The following is a 16,248-nucleotide window of genomic DNA, read 5'->3' as shown; positions in this document are numbered from 1 at the left end:
ATTTACAGCATGGTGGGGAACCAGATGCGTTCTGTCGTTGGCTGCTTTTCAAAGAAAACAGGGGTTAGTTATCTTCAGCTGGGTAATGCATTCTGAGCGGCGAGTCAGGACCATCGCTCCCTCACAGCGATGGCATCCAGCTGAACGAAAGCCGAGCAACCTAGTGCCGGAGCTTTTACGTACTGAAATAAATCCAAATGTCGACTGAACGTCATTTTCAGGTCAAGGACGCGCTGAGTGGCGGTTGTTATTGCTTTCATTTTTTTCTCAAAAGTTCCACAGACTATCATAAAACTCTTGTGCCTCCTCTTGCGTGCCAAAGTCCCCAATAAGACCGCTCAAGAGACTTCCGTAGGCGTCAGGCATATTAACGTCGGCAATTTGAGCAGCCCAGTTGGTCAGATCTTCAACGTTTGCGTTTCCAGACTCAGAGGGGGACGGCAGAGTTTCTTGTCGTTCTTGCTGATTCCGCTCAACCATCATAGCCATTGTCCGTGACGACAGCGCTTCGAACAGATTCCGGTATGGTGTAGCAGCCTCCCAGCGTTCCGCCATGATGGCGAGTAACATTGTGCAGGTCGTGAAGATATTGCTGGCACTATCGATTCTCACAGCCTGCCTAACGGCCGGAGAAGTCCAAAGGCAGTGCATGTAGGTCAACCCAGCCAAAAACAGAACATGAAGAGTTGACCAGGTGTAGTTGATCGGCTTCCCGATGTACAGCCGTTTGCATGATTGACAGATGTTGCTGGCAGCCTGAGTGCATTCAAGAAGTAGCTCTTCATTTGTGCTATTCCTGTCCGTCAGTTTTCCACGGTAGAGGAAGAGAATCGTCTCATAGTATGTCAACCTCCAGTCTTCAGCGTTTGCAAACACGGTAAGCGGAACACCAGCTCTCAGGGGTTCCGCTGGTGTCTCTGCCATCCATTCGTCAACATCTTTGCGGAGCGATGATAGTTGTTCCTGGTAACTCTCGTGATTTAAACGTTCTGTTGCGGCATTGGAGTAAAGTGATGCATAAATGCGAGCCCAAATGCATCGGATGCGAAACTGATGCAGTGCATGTGATGTCGTCGTCACAGGACCATTTGGAGATTGTCGTGGCAATCCTTGAATCCCAGTTTCAGTGATACACGAGTCGTTGATGTCCAAAGGAAACTACATAGACTTGTGAGTTATGATAAATATTATATGCTTGCATTTGTCTTCTCACCTCAGTGTCGACTTCTTGGATGGGAAGGCTCAAGGGAAGCCCAAGATTGACCGATGCAGCACAGTCCATCTGATACGCGCACCAGAAAACGCGTTTCCGCAACTCCAGCCTGAGAACACTGGTTCTGAGATTCATCTTTTTGATGCTTCGATGGTATCCAAGCTCGATGCATTGGCGCAATGCCAATCCAGAGAGATTCCTATGCGGAGCGTCAGTCACGTTCTCGACAGCCTGTATCCGACTCGCTCACCATACAGAGGGCCCCGTGGCAGATCGAATAGAGAACAATGCACAACATAGCAGTGCCTGGATAGACTCAAGGTTCTTTTTCGATAGGACATGGTCAAGATGTAAAAGTGCCGAGGCGTAGAGTTGCTTGAAATTCATCAGATTAGCCTATGTTTTGAGACACCAGCGAAAGGTCATCGGCCTACTTGTGGTAGTGACTTAGGATTGGATTTCAAAAGGGCACCTATGGCATACACCTGTGTCATTCAGGTTAGTAACGAGATACTTGATGGCATCAGAAGTATTGAAGATAGACGAACATACCATATTGACAAAGAATAACTGAGTAGGATCGGCACACGCAGAGTCAGGCCCAGCAACATCCTTCTCCCACTTTCTGAAGGTCGGCTCGTGCAAGAAAGGATATTGAAGGTGGACATTCTCGAAGTACGCTTTGCTGAACAATAAACCAATCTCATATCTTGGTAGACGACATGGGGAAACTGGAGGGTCGATATCGCCAGTGTTCAAGTCAAACTCGCCAACAGACTTATCCTGTATGACTTGGCGAACGCAGGCATGAATGACGCGTGAAAATGAGAACATGGAGGAAGAGCCGAAGTAGTGAGGCTCTGCTCCGGATGCGTGAAGACTCAAGACCCCGGCTTTGGATACGAGGTCAGCGGACCCATCTTGTTCATCAAGATCGGTAACCTCAGTAGATTTCGAAGCAACAGATGAGGCGGGCAAGCCTCCTGGCGCTTGAGGTTGGCCTTGCTGTCGCAATAACCCCTCCAAAAGTTCCACTCGTTCCTCTAGCGTCTCAACATAATTCCTTGGCAGTTGGCGCTTGGTAGCTGAGTCCTCGATAAGGCAGGCTGTAGGTAATAATAACGAGTGTCAGGGAACTTTGATTCTTTTCAAGGCTTGAGAATCATGGGATGGTGACCTACCGACGTCAAGACGACTGCAGTTGGCGCAGGACGGGACCTGGTCATCGCACTGCATTGAGAGATTCATGAGCACGGAATGTTCACCGTCAACAGATACGTTTGGATGTTACCTTGAGCTTTCTTTCCTTGCAACTGATGCAAGCCGCCTGCGCCCTGGTGCGAACCCGACGCGAAGGACGGAGCGGGCGTCTGGAAACAGGGCGATTGCTCTGCAGCATGGTTGGTACGACCGCAAGTCCTAGGTCAAAAAAGCTTCGATGTCTCTTAACAAACAAGCTGATTCTTGCGGCCTCGCGAATTCAACTTATGGACTCGCTGGTGGCCATCTTGTAGGTGTTTGGGAAGAAAAAAGGAGGACGACGTGCCATTTCGTCCGACGCTGAGGCGCCTAAGAGCAACATGGTGGGCCGTCTTGATAAGGATTTCTTGGGGCATGATTGGCACTGTTCGCTCCGATTGCTTCACGGGATGAAGCACTGATGAGCAGGATTACAGGGGCCATACCCTGGAAAGGCGTTAAACCCCTGTCATCGAGTCAGGGCCTGCGCTACTTTACATCAAATGGCTTCTGAGGAGAGGAAGATGTTGATGATCAGGACGATTACTAATGCTATTGATATTCTCGAAATGATTGAACGACACATTTTTACTCTTTGTAGACATCGATCTCCAGATAAAACCCAATGTCCACTACAATGCTCGAGGCTCAAACTGTCTAACAGCAAAGTAATGGTACCTCTTGCGGAATCGGAACCTGAACCGCTTTCCAAACACGATGAATATGCCACTTCCGAAAAGAATTGCGGTTATGAAGACTCCAATTACAATGTATACAGTCTGTACCCCTGCGGCGGCGATCCAAGGAGGCAGAGCGAAGATGATGATGAACGAGCACATGTTGCGAATGAAGGTCACTCCAACCATGGCATCACCGACAACCTGATGAGAGTCAGTGACTTTGATCCATTATCCTAGTTGATTTCATCTCTTACCTCGGTGTAAGCATCTGTGATGTAAGTGAGGGAAATGGTTCCAGCTGGCGCTGTGCCGAAGCTGCATAACGCATAGCTCACAGCCAGTACAGGCCATGGCCAGCCGCTGCTCAACCCGACCCCGAAAAGGATCATGCCAATGGGTACAAAAGGGGCAAAAGCTGCCATGACCCAAAGTCGCATTTCAGGCTCGTAGATTCCCTTGTTTCGTCTGGACAGATACAGGATCCACCAGTCGCTGAGCGGACCGCAAATGAGGGTCCCCAGAGTCGATCCTGTGAACGGAGCGAGACTCATGAGCCCAATCTGATCGGGGTTGAAGTTGTAAGGCGCTCGAGTCATCCAGTTGGAAAGCGTCGTGACCAGGATGTTGGATGAGATCATCATTGCTCCGTATACGAGAGACATGTAGAAAACCCCAGGAACCGAAAAGAGAATTTGGAAAGGCTGGTAACAGTGACGAACGAAGGACCCGAGGGACCCAGGTGAAGATGTTGTCAAAGCGAGACGCTCTCTGTATGACTTTCTTGAAATGGTGCTGTCGATGTCGGAGACCGTGAAATTAGTATTGGGCTCCTTTGAGGACAAGGGATGGTCGGTATCTTTCGAACGTCTGATTCCCTCAATACCCGGCTGATGAAGCTGGGAAACGCCGTCAATCGGCGGAGTAACAAACTTTGTCTCTTCATATCCGAAGATCATGGCCAAGAGAAGGACTCCGAAGAAGATGGCAATCCACCACCATACCCAGCGCCATCCTTGAGATATGGTGACATAACCAGCCGCTAATGGGGCCAAGGAAGCTCCAATCCTCGTCGACCAGAAGAAGATGGCGTTCATGGTTCCACGTTGGTTGACGAAAAAGACATCGGCGACGGTCATCTGAACCACAGTCTCGGCGAGGGCGCCCATGAAACAACTCAGAATGTTGACCATCATCAAATCCGCAACAGTCTGTTGATGGGCGGACCAGATGCTGACGCCGAACTGGATAGCAGTGCTGCAGATGTAGATGGGACGTCGACCATATTTGAGGGCGAATGGGATCAAGACACAAGCCCCGATGGCAAGAGCTCCACAGCCAACAGCATAACTAGTATTCAAGATGTCGTAGCTAAAACCCAGTTGCTCGTGCATGGGAGCCCAAGTTGGAGTGGCGGCATCAATCCTGCAAAGAGTTATTATGCAATTGAACAGGTTGGCCGAACAGGCCAAGGGGGTGGGTGAGGTACAGTGCAAAGACCATCAGAGTATAGAAAGCAGCAAGTCCAAAGTTCCAGTACTTCAAACGGTTCGGCCAGTTCTGGGGTGCAGTTCTTAGTCTTTGACGACATGGAAGTAGTTGGTGAAGATTCCGACAGGGGCTACAAACCAATGGGTCGTTTGGGTCTCTTGATGGCTGGGGTTGCTGAATGATTTGGCTTGCACGGTCTTCCTCTATGTGAATGTTAACGACGTATCCAGGAAGCCTTCGAAAAGATATCTTATAAGTTACCTTCAAGCCGAACGGTGCCTGGAGGCCAGGCTGGGTTATCTTGTTCTTCGAGTGAAGCCATCTTGGATAGGAATTCGGCAATGACTAAGACCGCAAAGCAATGATGGCTGACAACGATATGATGAGACGAAACATCAAGGTGGAATTGACGATCTTAAGTATCTGCACGAGTCTCAGTCTCGTCAATAGAAGCAGAAGTGCAGTAGAACCATGCAACCTACTCGGCCTTCGAACACGAACAAATGCCGCAAGGACAAGGGCGTAGAGATACGCCAGCCCAGCCACCAATCAAGACGATATTTCAGTATTTCGATAAAGGAAAACGAGTTAATAAACGTGAATGGGTTGCGATACCTAGTCAAGCCAAGTGTTGGAGACGAGTTAACTGAGGTATGTTAGTTAGGAGGAACCAGCGGGGCGCGGGGTAGCAGGGACGCCAAATATTGATATGTCATTTCCATGATAACGAGACGGATATGAGCACAGATCGCCGTCGGCCAGCTGGGATACCACTGCAATCGGATCTACTAATTCAGCTTGTTAGAAAACATGGTCTGCTGCGTTGCTAAAGAGAGAAGGCCTGGTCTCGCTGGACAATTGATCTGGATGCTCGACATCGGGTGTACCCGAGCATGACTTCCGATTCGTGGATCGGCAACCCAGTTCCAGTGAGATCGCGAGTCAAATACCTCCACATACTCGCGACTGTCCAATCGGAATTCCGTCTGAAGATCTCGTGCATCGGTCTTTGCCGGGGTAATTTCCGATCCTACAGGCCGACCAGTTCCCATTCCGCAGCGGGAAACCCACCGAACCGCAAGCAACTCACGAGGTTCTCAAGCGTAGTTCTCATTTTTCAAGTTGAGATTCATCGCTATGATGGATCCTAGCGGGGTGAATATACCCAGTTTGATACGATATGCTAAATCACATGTGTCATTGGATTGAGTAACATTTATTGAACCGGGACATTTGTACATCACGTCGAACTGATAAGACCGGTCCCTGTTTCTCTAAGTTGTCTCTTGGGCCCGAGGAGATGTCACTACGCTGCCTTCTATCGTGTTCTGTTTATGATTGCTTCCAACTGCAAGCCTCTCAACATAGAATTCGCAATGGCCTCAATCTCAGTACCGCCTTCTAAAACCGACACGATCATTGTCGTCGGCGCTGGCATATTCGGACTTTCCACTGCGATTCACCTGGCAGAGCGTGGTTACGAGAACGTCACCATTTTCGACAAACAGCCGTACGAAGAGACACTTTATTCTTACTTTAACGGTTGCGATGCTGCCTCTGCTGGTAAGCTGCGGAGGGTCTGCCTGGCGGTTTGCTAGCTAACGGACTCGTGCCAGATATCAATAAGATCATTCGATCAGCCTATGGCACCCAGAAAATCTATCAAGACCTCAGTTTCGAAGCTATCAAAGGTTGGAATGCCTGGACACGCGAGCTTCGACGCGGTGGAGATGCCGTGCCTCCGGGCATGAACACCGATGACGATCTCTGGATCAACAATGGCGATTTGTCGTGCACCGACGATGCCGTATTGCCTGAATTTGAGAAGTCCACGATTGAGACCATGCATAGGGCTGGTTATCAGGATACGCAACTTGTCAATGATAACCCGGATCACTTGCGGATGGCGGCCGAAAGGGGTCTGGCCTCGATGATGCAGCCATTCTCCAAGAAACTGCTGGGAGTTCTGGATTCAACTGGGGGTATAACCTTAGCCGACAAGGCATGTCGTTTTGCACTACACAAAGCTAAACGCTTGGGGGTTCGAGCCATTCTAGAACCACTTGCTGGAAAGGTTGTATCCTTGATCGAAACCCCGAACTCTCAGATATCTGGAATCCGTACTGCTGATGGTAAATCTCACGAGGCCGCCCTGACTATTGTCGCATGTGGTGGTTGGACCCCAAGTCTCATACCATCTCTAGACGGCTTTGCGGAGACAACTGCTGGGTCCGTTGCGCTTTTCAAGCTACCGAAGCATCTTCACCAACGCTTCGCCTCTTCAAACTTCCCAGCATGGTCATTCAAGATCGGCGACGGTGCAGAATATGGACTCTACGGTTTTCCTGTCGATGACAACGGCGTTCTCAAGATTGGGTACCGGGGAACCAAGTACACCAATCCAAAGATTCAACCGGACGGTCGAGAACGCAGTGTCCCTGTGACGCGATGGACTGAAGACGAACAGATCCGCAAGGTTCCTTCTCAAGCCCTCAAGGTAATCAGGGCCTTTGTGGACAGATATCTCCCGGAGCTGGCCGGCATCGAGGTGTGGATGACAAGGCTATGTTGGTACACTGATTCGTTCGACAACCATTTCATCATTGACCAGGTTCTGGGACAAAACGGACTGATGGTGGCCACGGCAGGCAGTGGACATGCGTTCAAATACCTGCCCAATATCGGAGGTTGGGTAGTGGATATCATAGAGGGCAAGGAGTTGAACAGACCGGCGGTAAATGCATGGCGATGGAGATCTTTAGAGAAAGACCAGAAGCCGGTCAATAAGCTCATGGAAGGTTCGACAGGAGACCGGGCTCTCGCAAATGTTCCGCTGGTTTCCGTAGGAGGTCCAGCCTCGAAATTATGACGCAGTGCGTTCTGTCAGGTTTGTATGAGATCTATCAGACTCGCATATGAGTTTAACTGCTTCAATATCATACTCATCTCCATAGTTTACGCAACTACGTCCCAAGCGTCTAGTCTTTCCGTGTCACTGACTTGCTAGGCAGAAGTGGTACTGCTGACTGGAGCGCATGAATGATGCAAATCGCGATCTGGCGCTTTACATGAACCCCGATGTATTTCCTTACAAGCCTTACAAGGGAGAAAATGGCGAAGCAAAGCGTCACTGGGAGCGCAATCGCAAAGGTCAGTACGAGAAGTGACTCACCAAGGTTTGGTAGACTCTTTCCTCATTGATTTCCAACTTCTGACGACCGGATCAAAATGGATACACCAGACATACATATGAAGATGGAGAGACAGAGTTTAGGATCAAAGCGATTGGCATGTGGGATACTGTCGGTACGCTAGGCATCCCTCCTGCGCCGGTCATTGGCCTTCGAGGGTCATCCTACCAATAAGGTGCCTCATGTTCTCTTATTTCCACGCATACTGGCTGACCTTCATGTCACGTAGACAATGTTTTTCACGCTGTCGCTCTCGATGAACCAGAATACGCGCTTAGACCAAACATTTGGGAGAGAACAGACAGCAATAAGACGAATCTCAGGCAAGTTTGTTTCTCCGGCAGTCATGGAGCCGTAGGAGACCTTTGGCATGATCAGCAAATAGCAAAAGTTTCTCTGGCTTGTACGCTTCTGACTGAGTACTTGGTATGTATGAGATGCGGCTCAAGATGACTTTTCCAGGGATTTGTGACCAGATCTTCACGATGGGCGTTTAATTCAACCCAGGTCGTATGGAGGACATCTTCAGTCAAGGTCTGCGATACCCTGTCGGTCACACGTACTCTCTTGTTTCTCGGGGCTCTTGGATAACATGGCTCTCCCCCAAACCGCATGTGCCGTGGGCCAACTCCGAGATCTGCTCCGTCAAAACATCCAGCTCCAATCGGGGTACGTCTGAAAGCTGAAAGCGATAACAATAAGTCACACCCGGCCGGCAATGAAGAAAGCTCTGGAAAGGTGCTTGTCCGTGGGGACTAGGCTCAATGCGTAACCCCATGACTTCCATGCAGAGCTTAGGTGGAACCACAGTCCGAAACCCTGGGACCTTCACACGTACTGACTAAGACATGAACGAGGAGACCGGCCAGCTTCTGCTGAATACAACGAGCGTATTCGCAGTAGCGTTCAAGTTCGCCTAGCCTGTCAAGACTTTGCTATGGACGATATGGAGACTTGGGGCTGTAAGCCCCTTACTCGGGCGGCGGGCGGCAGTGAGCTCTGGAAGCTAAGGCGCGGGACTAGGCTTAGTGCCGCGGAACTCAATCAGATCAAAGACTTCAGACCCAGGAAGTTGGATCTTGGGACGGGAGAGTACGGCCGAAAACTCTATTCGGTTGGGAACAACCAAGGCCAATGGAAGTGGTTACTCTCTGACAAGCAGTTTGGAATTGTGTCTCATGCAAAGGTCTTGCCAGAGGAACCCATGGCGGGTTACTGGGAACGGTATCTTCTGGTCCTGACAGCGGGAAACCCCGATGCGTGGAGTTGGGCAGAGGAGAAACCTCCCTTGGACACTGTCTAAGGCGTGATCTAAGGCTAGGTTAATCTAGGTCATCTTGTCTCAGTCAGTAGCGCATGAGAGGCGCAGCCGCGGGCTTAGCTAGGATCTAAGTTGACGGATATGGTTGAACGTCCTGAAGATCTTCGTTGACTCCCAAAGGACGGCAAGCCAAACAGTTTTCTCCTGAGTGATCGGCATTCCAGATGATTCTTGCCACGTTCAAATTCACGTTCTCGCAACGTGCAACTGCGCGTGACAGCCTGCGAACAGGCAAGCATGCCTCACACCACAACAAGTCGACGAGACAACTAAACCCCCATCACTCGGTGTCATCAAAATCTTTCTGATACTGGGCTTTGAGATGTTGAAGATATTTCCCATGGTGAAATCTGCCATTCTTCTGATATCAGAATCCGAGATACCTGCAATGCTCAGATGGCTGCATGCAACCATGGCTCTTCACTTCCGTCATACCCAAGCCACTGGAATGAGCCTCGCCATGCACTAACGGGCTTTACCGCCGGGCTGTAGAAAACGAATGGAAGCAATGTCTCACATGCAAGCTCTAGATTGGTGAGTTGGCTACCAGGCTAACGGCTTTGTGTGACCGTGGCGGGCTCCTCCCGTCCGGGCTGCCAGCCATCTTTACGACCAGGCCCGGCCGTCCGGGAAGACCTGTTTTTAGGCTCAAAGACAGTCAAGCTTTCAGCTTCAGCCATGTCAGTCGGCAGTAGAACAACGCTGCGGTTCTGAAGTTGTGATCACGTCAAGCTCAGTTCGAGACAGTGACTGCATTCGGCGATGGAGATGTTGTTCAAAGAGAACATGTCGATATCACGGAAGAGCTGATGAAGAGCTGAATATATAACTCATGTCGTATTCCATCTTCAGAACCTATTCTTCACCAGCAACAACACAGCTCAGGTCTTCAATCCAGCTCTTAATCTAATCTCTTAATTAATACCTAATCATCTTACTTACTTCCTCCTCACTTAATCTTAATCAACTCCTCCTTTAATATCTTCACTCCCCTTCAAATATCATCAAGATGTCTCCGATTCGCAGCTTCACCGCCCTTGCCTTGGCCCTTGGCGCTGCAGCCGCCCCAGCGGCTGTGGAACTTCCCAAGCTCGACGTCTCTGCCGGGCCTATTCATGTCTCGGCCGACGCACTCACCTCGAGCATCCTGCCGGCCGCCGGCACCCAGCTCCGCCGCGAGGCGGCTTTGGGCGAACTCCCGAACCCGCCCGCCGCCAATCTTCCTAGCTTCGAGCCGCCCAACTTCAACCTCCCAAAGGTCCCGTCCGCCGATCCTCCCGCTCTCCCTGAGATTCCTCAGATCAAGCCGGAGGCCCCAACCGTGTCTCCTATCAGCTTCAAGCCAGAGCCTGTCCAAGCCTCGGTGAAGGACATCAAAGTACCGCGTGTCATTGCTCCTACTGGACTTCCTGTTCAGCTCAACACTGAGAGCATCGCCGTCTCCTTCAGCACTCCTGTGGCGGTCCCTGGCATTGTTGTGCCTGAGCTGCAACCGCGGGAGACCGCACTTCCGATTGATGCCGCTCAGATCGATGCCCCGAGAGGTCCGCTCCCTACTGTTAGCGTCAAGCAATTCTCGGCTAGTATTCCCGCTGTCTCTGTCACCATTCCGTCTGTCGCGGACATCAACCCCGGAGTTCCAAAGTTGCCCCGCCGCAACATCAAACTCCCAGCAGAGGTTGCGAGCCCTGCTGTTGATCTCCCGGCTCTGAGCAGCGTTCTCTCCATGTTGGGCGCTCTTGTCACAACTTCAGCCACCCAGCCCGAGGCTCGCGATGTTGTTGTCGCTCTACCTGCAGTCACTTCGATTGTCTCCGTCTTGGGCGATGTCAAGGCCGCTCTTCCCCGCGACGACAAGTTTGCTGCAGTCAGCTCCGTCGTCTCTGTTCTGGGAGAAGTCAAGGCTTCGTTGTTGCCGCGCAACCCGCTTGTCGAATCCCCTATCAAGGTTGAAGCTGCCAGCACGACTGTCGACATGGCTGCTCTCAACACCGTTATCGCCGTCTTGAACAAGCTCGCCAGCCCTGAAGTTCGTCGCGACGCTTTGGTCCCTGGAGCCGAGCTTCCCAGTGTTACCGTCGATCTCCCTATCGTCAGCTCTGCACTCTCTGTGTTGGGCAGTGTCGCATCTGCAGGCCTCTCCGTCAAGGCTGCCCGCGACCTCCCCGTTCCCAACGTTCTTAGCACCGGTGTCGCCATTGGCGCTGGCGTCAACGTTCTCCCCTTCACCGTCACCGTCCCGATTCCCGGTGCGCCTGTCCTTGGTCGCGCGACTCTCGAACTCCCTCTCACTACTTTGATCCCGGTCCTTTCTGTCAGCAAGTCTCTTGACATCCTTGCTCGCGACACTATCGAACTCCCTCTCACCACTCTGGTCCCAGTTCTTTCCAAGCCTGTTGACCTCCTCGCTCGCAACACCATCGAACTCCCTCTCACCACCTTGGTCCCGGTCCTTTCTGTTAGCAAGTCTCTTGACATCCTTGCTCGCGACACTATCGAACTCCCTCTTACGACCTTGGTCCCGACCCTTTCCAAGCCTGTTGACCTTCTCGCTCGCAACACCATCGAACTCCCTCTCACCACCTTGGTCCCGACCCTTTCCAAGCCTGTCGAGCTTCTGGCTCGCGACACCATCGAACTTCCTCTCACCACTCTGGTCCCGGTTCTTTCCAAGCCTGTTGATCTTCTCGCTCGCGACACCATTGAGCTCTCTTTCACGACCTTAGTTCCAACCCTTTCTAAGCCTATTGATCTTCTCGCTCGCGACACCATCGAACTCCCTCTCACCACCTTGGTCCCAACCCTTTCCAAGCCTATTGAACTCCTTCCTCGCGATACGCTCGAACTTCCTTTGACTACCTTGGTCCCGGCCCTTTCCAAGTCCGTCGACATCGTTCCTCGCGCGACTATCGAACTCCCTCTTACCACTCAGTCTCTTAGCATCCTTCCTGCTGAGACCAAGATTCCTGAGTTGCCGACCGTTCCCCAGTAAACGATCAAGAAGATGTGCGATGCAAAAAGGAGCAGATGGGGGGGTGGCTTGGCTGGCCGACGGACTCCACACAGAGACTGGAACAAGGAGGGCCGCAGTAACAGAAACTAGTAGGATCGACGCTTAACGACAATTAGCTAATTAGCGGAGGAAATAATAGGGAATTGACAAGATGTTAAAACTATAAAAGAGCCCCTGAGGCATGAATCTATTAATTGGCCAGAAGCTAATTGAAGACCATCATTGTTCTGAAAACATGCCAAGTCGCGCTGATCATTTTCGTCCGAACATCCCGCACTTTGATTACACATGACTCCAGGCAGAGGAGGTCTGTTCCCCATCTAAGATCGGCCGTCCGAGAGTCCGCCGTTCACGTTGGTTTAAGGTTAGCCCATCCTCGCGGTATTATTGGGGACGCCAACGGCGACGCCATTAATTACTTTCAAACAGCCAAGTGGCACTTGACTTGAATCGCTTCAAACTCAATGACTTACAAAGCTCTGTTGAGGCCATAAAGGTCGACGCTCTCCCGTCTTACTGATCCCACGAGTTGAGATGAGGCACCCAACTCCAGTCGTTCATTCGCTCCCTTTTTAAGCTGTCCAACTCAGTCAATCATTCCATTCATTCTTTTTCCTAAAGCAAACCACTGATCAAAATGGTCTACTTCCACTCATTCCTCATCGCTCTGGCCGCTGTCGGGGCCGCCGCCGCCCCGGCCCCGCAAGCTTCCGGCAACGCAGACGCCCCTTCGCAAGACCGATGCTCCGGCGTCACTTGTCCGGAAAACTCGTACTGCAAAGTTTTCGACTTTCATCTCGAAAAGCCCGTCGCTTGTCAAGCCAACGGCACGGTAGCTGAAGACTCTCAGACCTGTGGCAGCGTGGTCTGCCCTGTTGGTACAACATGCTGCAACTCGTCCTGTGGCGTGTGCACTGCGCCGGAACAATCTTGCTTGCAGTGGGTTTGCTGAGACAGTTACGGAATCCCGCCCGTATCAAATGGGCCAGAACATCATTGTTATGGGAGTCTGGGCGTTGGGGTGGCCTTCTTTCTCACGGCACCAATAAGGTCTACATCTCGGGATTGACGGCGCAGACAACTTCATGGGCATATCAAATATCGAATGTTGGGAAGAATATTACTTCAATTTGCATGTCAGCTCTTGTTTCGCGACTTGTCGGGCGCTTTCAATCTCTCCTAACTGGTATTAAGCCTGGCCTACGTTTTTCTCTATGCTCTGTGTCGTTTCAATTATGAGCTGGTGAGGTACGCGATGTCTCCAAAGCCTCACTAATAAACGCGTAGTTCAAAGGTTCAAGATTGACTTCTTCTCTCAAGGAAATGGTAGAAAACGTCTTTCTCTAGTTGCGAGACCTATTTCATGTCCACTCTCTCCGCCTAGTACGCTCGCATCCCGCTTCCACATTGACCAAACATACGCAACTACGGGCGAGTTTTGCTGAAAAGGGACAAACCCCCCACAACCCGCCCGTCATCTGAACGCAGCCGTCTGATGTTTAGACATGTGCTAAGCCTTGGTAATGGGGAACTCTGGTGTCTGGGTCATCCCTGTCTCGGCATAGTATCGTTCCCAGTGATTGACGAGCCTTCGCATCACTTCGGGCTCTTTTTCTGACACGTCGTTCATCTCGGCCGGGTCCTTCTCCACATCATACAGTTCCCAGTCGTCTTTTCCCCTGGGTTTGTTGAGCCAGACAGCCTTCCACTTTCCTTCGCGGATGGCCCGAAGACCAAAAAGTTCCCAGCCATGGACATGCACGTCTTCTCCGTGCACGGTTGAGTCGACTGCGGAGTAGTCCGAGGACGAGAGGTGGAAGACCCAGGATTTCCCACGGGGAACCACTACCTCGCGCCCTCTGAACGAGGTACCGGGATGTTGGATTTGTGCCATTTCGAGGATTGTGGGTAGGATGTCCATAACCGTCGTGAAGCGGTGCGTAATGGCCTCCTGTTTCGCCTGAAAAGGGGGATATCTGATGAGACATGGACACCGAATCCCACCCTCAGTAATCCAGCACTTGGATCCTCTAGATGGTGCCGTCGCTGCACAAGCCCATCGAGCTCCTGTTGTTTTGTTAGGCAACCACCCGGTATAATGCGAAACGATATTGATTTTACGTACCATACCAAGCGAATGAAGACTTCTCTCCAACATTGTTCAGGCTGTTGTCGTAATATTTCTGTATTACACCCGCAAATGTCGTCTCCCCGCCCATCATCTGAAGTCAACGTTAATGGCGCTATTTGATGGCTGGAACCCAGTTCATGGTAGTCTCACAGGAATCGCTTCTAGGGCAGCCCCTTCAGCGCCGTTGTCGGACATGAAGAGAACGAAAGTATTGTCCAGCTCGCCGGTTGACTTGAGGTATTCAATCACCCGACCGATGTTCTCGTCGATCAGTTCAACCATGGCAGCGAAGACTTCCATCTTCCTTGCCGACTCCTTTCGTTCAGAGTCCGTCAAGTCGTTCCACTCTTTGCCGAGGACCCCCGTGGGAGGAGCATGCTCGATACCTTTATCAACGAGGCCAAGCTCTACAAGTCGTTGCAACCGACGCTGGGTCAGAGCATCTGGACCGTCGTCATATTTCCCAGCTAGGTTGTGTTAGCCATCAGTCCTTGAAGAAACCAGTTGGCACGTACCATATTTCTCGACAACCTCTCTCGGCGCTTGCAGCGGCCAGTGAGGGGCAGTGAAGGGCAGGTAAGCAAAGAAAGGCTCTTCCTTCTCCTTGTCATCTCGCTCTTCTAAGAACTTGATCATTCGGTCAGTGAAATAACGAGTTGAGTAAAAGTCCTCCGGTAATTCAGTCCTGTGATTGATGAACTTGTCACCATCCATCCAGTGCCCCTCCGTGTTGAGACATGGGATCTGAAATTCATCATCATCGAGCTGAGGCTCATAGGCGTGATGATTTCCGGATCCTGGTAAGAAAGAAAAGCTTTTCGTGAAGCCGCGACTGCATGGTGCCAATTCCTTCGATAAACCGAGATGCCTGTCCAATTATTTCCTTCAGTATTCATTGTTACGCGTGCTTTGAGTTGATGTTATCCTCACCATTTTCCTGACATGATAGTCAAATACCCGTTGTCTTGGAGAATCTCTGACAGAGCAGCAACTCTCCAGTTCAAATAACCCTCGTAACCGGGCTTATTCTTAAAGAAGTCTCCAAAACGTGACATGTGTTCAGCCATCTGACCTTCAGCGGTGGGTTAGTATCACGTTCTTCTGGATGAATGACAATAGTGACATACCAAGCCCTGCGATGTGATTGTCTGTTCCGGAGAATAGCATGGATCGAGTAGGTGAGCATGCTGAAGCAGTATGAAAATTGGTCATGCGAATGCCGTCCTTCGCCAGTTTCTCAAGCACAGGTGTGTGGATTTCGCCGCCGTAGGGACCGACATCAGAGAAACCGAGGTCATCGGCCACGATAACCAAGAAATTCGGCCGCTTGTTTGACATGTTGAGAATTGATCGACTTCAAGTTGGGGGGTACAATGAGAAGTCAGACAGCTGGCCTTAAAACTTTTCTACGGGGTAGACACAAGATAGACGAGGTCAGCGAAGCAGCAGGGACATGAAGGCACCAGAAGATGTCGCAATGACTTTTTAAGTTGACGCAATCTCTACTAGATCTCATCTGGGATTCATTATCCTGTTTTTGAGGGGCTGAAACTGCAATCAAATGGATCCTGCGGGAACCGTTTCCAAACAACGGGAAAATAACATGTTTTCTCCCCGTGCTTCCCCGTCGACGACCGCACCGCTGGCCGTGTCTACCCCAGGATCGACATCCGCCGAGATCCGAGGGCGGGGAGACTAAGGGATTGTAACCGGTCGCACAGTCGGCAAGTGTCATGGCTGTCACGATGGAATGCCGTGATTGACTAAAAAAAATTACCAGGGAAGTTTTCTTCAACTCGATCATGTTGGGAATCAGCGAGAAGAATGTGAGACAGTGCGCCCAGCAAAACACCCCAAGCCAGAACTGATTTCCATCATCAACCTGACTCTCGGGAACCTGCCCGTGGGGAGTCCTATGCTTATGATTGTTTTTCTTTCAAGGTTATTCAATGCCTTCTTTCGTTGTTTTACG

At 50.9% G+C, this 16,248-nt stretch overlaps 4 protein-coding genes across 4 annotated transcripts; 2 read left to right on the top strand and 2 right to left on the bottom strand.

Moving 5' to 3' along the window:
* Window positions 1-267: 267 nt before the first annotated feature.
* Window positions 268-4,942, bottom strand: CkaCkLH20_08002 (major facilitator superfamily transporter; the record flags this gene model as incomplete). Its single annotated transcript, XM_038890717.1, has 10 exons — window positions 268-963; window positions 1,214-1,412; window positions 1,464-1,588; window positions 1,648-1,698; window positions 1,766-1,898; window positions 3,131-3,333; window positions 3,387-4,554; window positions 4,619-4,689; window positions 4,759-4,823; window positions 4,882-4,942. The coding sequence occupies 10 exons, from the start codon at window positions 4,940-4,942 to the stop codon at window positions 268-270; spliced, it is 2,772 nt and encodes a 923-aa protein (XP_038743900.1).
* A 1,054-nt stretch (window positions 4,943-5,996) lies between these two features.
* Window positions 5,997-7,787, top strand: CkaCkLH20_08001 (uncharacterized protein; the record flags this gene model as incomplete). The annotated part of the gene is made up of 3 exons (XM_038890716.1): window positions 5,997-6,183; window positions 6,237-7,354; window positions 7,653-7,787. 3 exons carry the CDS (start codon window positions 5,997-5,999, stop codon window positions 7,785-7,787), a joined length of 1,440 nt encoding a protein of 479 aa, XP_038743899.1.
* A 2,354-nt stretch (window positions 7,788-10,141) lies between these two features.
* CkaCkLH20_08000 (uncharacterized protein) lies at window positions 10,142-12,124 on the top strand (the record flags this gene model as incomplete). Its single annotated transcript, XM_038890715.1, has 1 exon — window positions 10,142-12,124. The coding sequence occupies one exon, from the start codon at window positions 10,142-10,144 to the stop codon at window positions 12,122-12,124; it is 1,983 nt and encodes a 660-aa protein (XP_038743898.1).
* A 1,531-nt stretch (window positions 12,125-13,655) lies between these two features.
* On the bottom strand, window positions 13,656-15,614 carry CkaCkLH20_07999 (arylsulfatase; the record flags this gene model as incomplete). The annotated part of the gene is made up of 6 exons (XM_038890714.1): window positions 13,656-14,212; window positions 14,271-14,367; window positions 14,427-14,743; window positions 14,792-15,144; window positions 15,207-15,348; window positions 15,404-15,614. 6 exons carry the CDS (start codon window positions 15,612-15,614, stop codon window positions 13,656-13,658), a joined length of 1,677 nt encoding a protein of 558 aa, XP_038743897.1.
* Window positions 15,615-16,248: the final 634 nt, after the last annotated feature.

The sequence above is a fragment of the Colletotrichum karsti genome (genome assembly GCF_011947395.1).
Source record: "Colletotrichum karsti strain CkLH20 chromosome Unknown Scaffold26, whole genome shotgun sequence".
In the NCBI taxonomy this organism is placed as follows: domain Eukaryota; kingdom Fungi; phylum Ascomycota; class Sordariomycetes; order Glomerellales; family Glomerellaceae; genus Colletotrichum; species Colletotrichum karsti.
This window is presented reverse-complemented; position numbering and strand designations above follow the sequence as displayed.